This window comes from Quercus suber, unplaced genomic scaffold, assembly GCF_002906115.3.
Source record: "Quercus suber isolate HL8 unplaced genomic scaffold, Cork oak 2.0 scaffold_920, whole genome shotgun sequence".
NCBI lineage: Eukaryota > Viridiplantae > Streptophyta > Magnoliopsida > Fagales > Fagaceae > Quercus > Quercus suber.
Genome location: NW_027070343.1, coordinates 138214 through 146540, shown reverse-complemented (window position 1 = coordinate 146540; position 8327 = coordinate 138214). Strand labels below are relative to the sequence as shown.

Sequence of the window (8327 nt, the reverse complement as noted above, 5' to 3'; positions counted from 1 at the left end):
TCTCCAAGGCCGGACCGCTCTTCCAGCTGCTCGTAAACCGGATCCTCGCGTCTCTTCTGCCTCCGTTCCCGCCAGGTAGAGCCCCTGGAAGACCCTGCCGAGTCACTCTCGGCTCCACCTCTAGACATCTATCCTGTACGCGAGTCTCGGCGGAACCACTGCTTAGTAGGATTTCCCACAGACGGCGCCAATTGTGCACACCCAAAACTGAAACCCTTTTGGGCTGGGTCTCACTTGGGCTCACAACTTACTTGTATAGTGGGTTTGAATTTCCTACACTGGGTCGTTCTGAACGCCAAGGCCCAATGGAATCGCTTTCCTCTCCTCGGGGGTCTGAACCGCTTCCTCGCTCTGTTTTCTCTGTTTACACTCTTCCTATCCTCAATTCCCCAACCCCTGTCTTCTCAAAACTTCTTGTATTTATAGTTCAGAAATAGCGAAGAGGTCATAATTATTTGCCAATAAGTGCAACAAGCGGTCCAGTATTATCGATCGTAAGTGGATAGTTAGGTAGGCATGGGAAGCGGTGAGGGTGGCGTTGGAACTTGGTTCCCATCTCCACGATAGTTCCCGGCTGCGGTGTCTTCCCGTGGCATGACCGGGCAGGTACAGGGCGGGGTGTCCCGCGAGCTATATATCACTGCTCGGGAAGGGGTTTCTCCGAGAATCAATGAAAAGGCAAAGCTTGGGCCCGTAGCAAGCGTGACTCGGGGGTGGGCCGCTTGGCAAAGGGAGATGGGCCTCACGGGCCATATACCTAGGCCAATGTCCAAGGCCCACTACGGGTCATGGTGCGGGGGCCGTACATATATAATAATAATAAAAAAAAAAAGTACTGTGTCAACAATGTTTTCACAACACTTTTACTACAAATCTTAAATGGTTAGTTGTTATTGTTTCTAATTTGAACACACTAGTAAAATTATTTTTTTACCTACTAATAATAGCTAATAACAACTTGCTACTTAAGATTTGTTTGGATACCAAAATTTGGATTTGGATTTGAGATCAATACAATATATTTTTTTAATAATTATTTTTCTTAATCCTTCTACATTTTAATTTTAAATACATGAGGTAGAATTGAAAATCCAATTGCAAGATGATGACTAAATATCTTTAGTCATAGCCAACTAAAAAAAAACCCACAATCTTTGTGGATTTAGATTTAGTAGAGAGAGAGAAACAGAGAGGTTAAAGAGAAATGTAAGAGTTGAAAAAGACAAATCTGTAGTTGTCGCGAGAAAGAGAGAGAAGAAGAAGTTTGTTGCGTCATGAGGAAGAGAGAGAAGCACGAGCCTAAGTAGAGAGAAAGATGAGCGTGCGTGAAAGATTTCAGAAATTTCACTATATTTGAGGGTATTTGAAATCTATGAATTTTGGCCTATCAAATTCTGGTTAGATTTTGGACCAGAGTTAAATCCATTTCTTTTAACTTACTTAAATAAAGAATTTGGATTTTGTGTCCCTCAAATCCAAATCCATAGCCAAATTCATAAAATCCAAACAGACCATTAGCATATTGGACCAAGATATGATGGGTCGATTTTATTTGTTCCTTCATATGCCGAAAACACACTCGTGATGAAGCGCATGGGTTTTGCGGACAAATGGGTGGACTTAATGATGGAATGCATTTCATCGGTTAGCTATTCGATCCTTATCAATGGTGAACCATCAGCAACCTTTTTTCCAACCAGGGGCATTAGGCAAGGGGACCCTCTTTCCCCTTACCTATTTCTATTTTGTACAGAAGGCCTTCATAGTCTCCTTCAACATGCGGCGGATTCAGGCCAAATTCGCGGAGTCTCGATATGCAGAAATGGTCCTAGACTGACTCACCTCTTCTTCGCCGACGACAGCCTGCTCTTCTGCAGATCCTCCATTGCGGAGTGTCACAAAATTCAGGACCTTTTGAGCAGCTATGAAAGTGCCTCGGGACAGCAACTAAACAGGTCAAAGACCTCTCTCTTCTTCAGTAAATCAACATCAGCGGACTCCATTGATCAAATCACAACCCTCTTAGGGGTCCAGGAGGTTAGGCAGTATGAAAAATACCTTGGCCTTCCTACCCTTGTGGGGAGAAACAAGAAGGCCAGCCTCATGTTCATTAAGGAAAGAGTTTGGGCAAAGTTGCAAGGTTGGAAAGAACAACTTCTTTCCCAAGCTGGGCGCGAGGTGTTGTTAAAGGCGGTAGTGCAGGCTATACCAACCTTCGCCATGAGTTGCTTCAAACTTCCCATCACTTTGTGCAATGACATTGAACAACTAATCCGGAAATTCTGGTGGGGTCATAGAGGGGAGCAAAGGAAAATTCACTGGTCAAAATGGAGCACTCTTTGTCTCCCTAAGGACCTCGGGGGCTTGGGTTTTAAGGAACTCCAGAAATTTAATGACGCCATGTTAGCAAAGCAAGTGTGGAGACTGTCAGAGGAGAAGAATTCTCTTTTCCACCGCTTCTTTAAAGCTAAATTTTTTCCGGATGGGAATATTTTTGAGGCAGAGGAAGGCAATGGATCCTTCGCGTGGAAAAGCATCCTCAAAGGGAGGGAGATAATTAAAAAGGGTGCCAATTGGAGGGTGGGTAATGGAGATAATATCCGCATTTACCTTGACAGGTGGCTGCCTGACCCTCACTGTGCTAATGTCCATTCCCCCCCAATTTTCTATGGTTGTGATGCGCAGGTTTCAGTGTTAATAGACAAGGAAAGAAGCTGCTGGATTGAAGATGCAATAGACAATAACTTCCTACCCCATGAAGCCAACCTGATCAAATCAATTCCTTTGTGCTTCAGCGCGGCAAAAGATCAATTGTACTGGCCGGGGAGAGTGGATGGAGTCTACTCGGTAAAGGCTGGGTACAGATTTTTGATTGAGGATGAGAGGACCCCAAACGCAGATCCATTGCCCCCCTCCCAGGCAGAAAATCCTTGGAAGGAGCTTTGGAAACTGAGGATTCCAAACAGAACAAAAACGCTGATGTGGCGAGCAATCTCGGATGCTCTTCCTTCTCGGCTCAACTTGATGAAAAGGAAAGTCCTTAATGAGGCCACATGTCAGGTATGTGGATTGGAGCCGGAATCTTCTATGCATGCTTTGTGGTTGTGCCCAAACCTGGCTGTGGTCTGGGATGCGCATTTTGGCACACTTAGGAATGAGACTAAAGATTGCACAAATTTGCTGGATGTCTTTCGAGTAGGCTTGGAGAATGGGCACCCCTCTGACTTGGTTGCTATGGTCACATCTTTAATCTGGCAGCGAAGGAACAAGCTCCGAATAGGTGAACCAGTGTCTGATTTGCGGCTTCTCTACTCTGCGGCAAGGGAGGCGTTACAGGAATTCCAACACGCCCACACCCCGGCATCACATTCTGCCCCTTCCCGAATCCACAGCAAATGGGAGCCTCCTCCCTCAGATTGGGTGAAAATTAACTTTGATGGTGCTGTCTTTCAATCGAAAGGTGAGGCAAGTCTTGGAGCCATCATTCGCAACGACCATGGTCTAGTTATGGCTGCATTAACACAAGTAATTCCATTGCCCACCTCTGTGGAGACGGTGGAAGTGTTGGCAGCAAGACGAGCTCTTTACTTTGCACAAGAGCTTGGTTTCGATCATATCATCCTGGAGGGCGACTCAGACATTGCTATTCGAGCCATGAAGGAAGATAGCTTCTCTGCAGCGAGCTTTGGGCACATTCTCGCTGACATCAAGGTCTTATCTTCTAATTTTAGACACTTAGTCTTCAATCATACTCGCAGGATGGGAAACAAAGTAGCCCATAGCTTAGCTAGGGCAGCATGTAACTTTTTTCCTATTTGTACTTGGATTGAGGATGTTCCTGAAGCCTCTGTTGTAGTCTATCTTTCTGAAATTTTAATGGAAGCATAGCTCCCCCCCTTCTCTCAGGGGGTGGTTTCTCAAAAAAAAAAAAACAAGTTCAAAAGAAAAAAACAAAGCTAACCCGCAGCAGTAAAAAAGAAAAAAGAAAAAAAAGGAAAACACAGAAACCCCAAATCTCTCTGACCTCGTCTCTGTATATCAACTCTTCCGTTGAAAAATGTCACAAACGACAGAACCACCAATCCTCCGACGACGAAAAAAGAATGATCTCCCAGATGAAATTGTACTCAACATCCTGACAAGGCTGCCTGCCAAATCAGTCATAAGATTCAGGTGCGTTTGCAAACCCTGGAACTCCTCAATCACCACCTCCTATTTCATCTCAACTCATCTTAATAACTTCGCTCATGCTCATGATATTGATATCGATAATGATAATGGTGATGGTTATATCATACACATGCCATGGGATACAAATTCTTCTAACAGAGTAGTCTGTACGGTCGCATTGGACCGCACCTTTGATAGGATTTCTGAGATCGAAGTTCCCTTTGATTTGCCTTCTGGGTCTATCCAAATAGTCGGTTCCTGCAATGGGTTATTGTGTATTGCTTGTACAGTTGTACTTGCGGTCTCGACATTTCCGATTATGTTATATATTTGTGGAACCCCAGCATTAGAAAATTCAAGAAGTTGCCTGATTCTTGCTTACGAAAGTTGGATTTTGTTATAGTAGGATTTGCGTATCATTCGGAGAAGAATGACTATAAGGTTTTGAGGATTTCAAGTTATCCTGCGGCGAGACAGCCTATTCCTGATAAGATTGAGGCGTACACATTAAGTTCGGATTCATGGAGAAGGGTTGGGATGTCATTGAGAGCCAGTGTTATGGTACGTGATTATTGTTCTAGGTTGCCATTCCCATTGGTTAGTGGAGCTTTGCACTGGATCTCACGTGTCATAGAAGGAGAAGAGGAGCGCGAGAGTGAAGTGATTATGTCATTTGATGTCAATAGTGAGAAATTTAGAATGTTAAGAATGCCTGATGGTTCTATGTTAATAGTGAGATTTCAGATAGGTCTTGCCTCATTCAAGGGGAAACTGGCTTTCCTTACATTTGGAAAAAGTGAACAACATGGCTACCACTACGCCATCTGGGTGATGAGGGAGTATGGCATGCTTGAGTCTTGGAATAAAATTTTTGTTGTACCATTTCAGAGATTAGCTGTTTGCATTGCCTCCACCATGCATGGTTCACTTTTGATTCACTGCCTCGATTTACCCAATCAAGAACAGAAGTTTGTTTTAGTTGACGCTGAAACTCTACATGAGAAGGATTTTGATATCCAACAACCTTCGTGTGTAGCTACCTTCATTGAGAGCCTTGCTTTACTTGATGGAGCAAACATGTTGTCTTACTAAGCGGATGGTGGCATGTATGTTATAAGTGAAGTCCCTAGTAATATGGACTGTGGATGAAGTTTCCTTTAGTGGTACGCACGATAGTATTGTGAGCAGCTTTATTTTTGTCCCAGGTTTACAGTATCCTTATGTGGCTATTATTGTATTATAAGTATATGATATTTCTCTGTGGATGTTTGTTGTGCACAAAATATAGATTTGGCAATGTCAATAGAAAACAATACTTGGCCAACATAATCCTTATTTGCTTACGTGTCCCATTGGTAGTGTTAAAAAGATCTAGATTATGGCTTTCTTGACTACAATTTAAAAGAAGAAATGACCATAAAAAAGAGGAGAGAATAAAAGCAGCTCTAAAACTGAGAATCTTAAGAAGAAGTAGCCAAGTTCTTTTTTAGTGAGCATGTTTCCATTCCAAGGTCTTGTTCTTACTTCCCTTTTTCAAGCTACATGGTCTTTTGTTTGTTTCAGTAGAGTACATTTAACCATAATATTGACATAATAGGCTATTTTATATGAAAGAGAGTCTGTCCCTAGATATGTGGTTCTGCTATATTATTACAAGGTCTTGTTCTTACATCCCTAGCTCAATCGGCATGGTCTTTTGTTTGTTTTTGTAGTATATTTACCCTTAATATTGACAATAAGAAGCTAATTTATATGACATAGAGTCTGTCTGTCCCAAGATATGTGATCCTACTATTTTATCATTTCTTTTAAGTCTAAGAGATTTAAATATATATGGAATGCTATTATCTCTTGCTTAGGTGGGTTCAATCACATGCTTTTTGTTCTTTTGATGTGGATCAACTAGTTTAGCTGCCTAAATGTTGTGTTTCTGTTAGTACTTTTGTGTTCTTTATCCTAAAGAAGCATGCTATGGTTTCACTAAACTTGTTTGGTTGAAGAAGGAAGAATTTAAAGGCTAATACAGTTGTTAGGTTGTGAGCTACATGAAGCGTATTTCCTGAACTTTTGTTTGGTTGGGCAAGAAGAATTTAGGGGCATGTATAGTTGTTAGCTTGTCGAATACCTTGGCATTGGGACAGCCATCAGAGGGAGTTCAAATTAACTAATTAGTATTTTTAAAGAAGCATGCAAATATCTCTGTTTTAACTTTTAATTTAACATCCATGAAATATAATACTTATGGTACTATATCATGGACATCGTAAAGTCATCCTTTATCTTGCACGCACTTTAAAATTGGTTCTATCTACCTGTTCTTTCTTTCACCATCTTGATTCTTGAACTTGATTCAATACTTCATATTCTTAAACTCTGCATCTCTAATCTCTATCTACTACTATTAACTGTTGCAATTTTCCCAATTATTTTCGATGGAATATACATCTGGATCTATGCAAATGTGCATTGCACCAAAATCTGAGTTTGCATTGTCTCCTTTATAGCCAACTTAAGCAGAAAAGAGTACTTTTCAGCAAAAATATTCTGTGTTGGCTCTTATTTATGTTATTGGTTATATTATTTTCTACAAGTTTAAAATTCGATTTTCCTTTTGCTTTCCGCTTTTAGCCTTTCTGTAACCCCCATAACAATATGGCAGATTATGCTAGTTGGCAGAGTTCTGTAACACAGGATGCTACTTTATGAACTTATTCTCTCAAAAAATTGACTAATCCCATCCTCACAATTTATTTTGATTTTCAAGTATCAATTGGACAACTATGATGTTAAGAACAATAGAGGTGGGTTGTTTTTGAGTTGCTCATGGCCAGCCAAAGCACAAAATAGCATCTGGTAAATGGTAACTAGCTTCTATGTAGGCATGTTCCTGTAAGTACTTTGATATGATAAAAAACTCAAAATATTTGTGCTTGACCTTTTATCCTTTTGTAATCCCCTTGATAGAGTGGTGTGTCAAGTCTACTTAGTCTAGTTGACGGTTTTTAAGTTTAGAAAGAACTTTAGCAACAAAATTAACTTGCTTGCCTAGAATGATGTTATTTGATGCCAATGGAGAGAAATTCAGATCACACTACCACTTGCTGTTGGAGATGGCTTGCGAGTGGAACATCTTGAATTGTACAAGGAAAATTTGGCTTTGATTGCATATGGTCATTTCAACCACTGAGGATTGTTTGGGTGATGCAATAGTATGGTCTGCATGAATCATAATCATAGAGTAGACTTCTTGTTTTGTGAAATTGGAAAATGTTCTAGTCTTTTTTTGGTTGCACCAGGCATGGTGTACTTTTGGTTCAGAAAGGCCCCTGCTTAGGTTGCAGAAAAGTTCAAATTTATCACACTCTCATATATTTACCTGACTTGGCCCATCATAACAAAAATGAAAAGGAGAATTTGTGAAAAATTATATAACTATTCTGTCTGTATGGACTTATTGGATCCCGAAACTCTACATGAGAAGGTCTTGGTATTCTAGCTTTTCCGACTTTGCATGCTACTTTTGTGGAGGGGATTGCATTAATGGATGTAGAAAATATGCTATTTGGATAAGTAGTGTCATTATTTACAACTCAAGCTGTGATTGAGTAATGCTGGATGCTCCTTTTCTTTTCCAAAGGCATGAAAGTAATGGTCTGAAGGGGAAGGGTAAAATTATCCATGACTTATATAATTTTTTAATGTTTGTGCCTTTTTTTTTTTTTTTCAAAATATAAAATGATTCAAACCTATTATAGTTGAGTGAAATGGTACCCACATGACATGACTATTATTATGTTATTACTTATTGCTTCGAAAAAAAAAATTGGTAAAATTTTGTGCACTAATTTTCTGCTTAAAGCTTGAGTTGTACCCTAGGTTTACATTATCCTTTTGTGGTTATTTTATATTAGTTTTTTATATTTCTATGTGGATGATTGTCTTGCACAAACCTAGATTTGGCAATGTCAACAAAAAAACAATACTTGGCCAACATAATCCTTTGTTTGCTTATGCTTCTCTCTGGTAGTATAAAAAAGATCTAGATTATTACTCTCCTGGCTACAATTTAAAAGAAGAGAACAAAACGTTTAAGAAGCTCTAAAACTGAAAATGTTGAAAAAGAGTAGGCAAGTGCTTGTTTAGTGAGCATGTTACCA

The 8327-nt window shown here is 40.2% G+C and overlaps 1 protein-coding gene across 1 annotated transcript; it reads left to right on the top strand.

Moving 5' to 3' along the window:
- Positions 1 to 4057: 4057 nt before the first annotated feature.
- Positions 4058 to 5262, top strand: LOC112037455 (F-box/kelch-repeat protein At3g06240-like). The gene is made up of 2 exons (XM_024070296.2): positions 4058 to 4407; positions 4461 to 5262. The coding sequence occupies exons 1-2, from the start codon at positions 4058 to 4060 to the stop codon at positions 5260 to 5262; spliced, it is 1152 nt and encodes a 383-aa protein (XP_023926064.2).
- The last annotated feature ends 3065 nt before the right edge of the window (positions 5263 to 8327 follow it).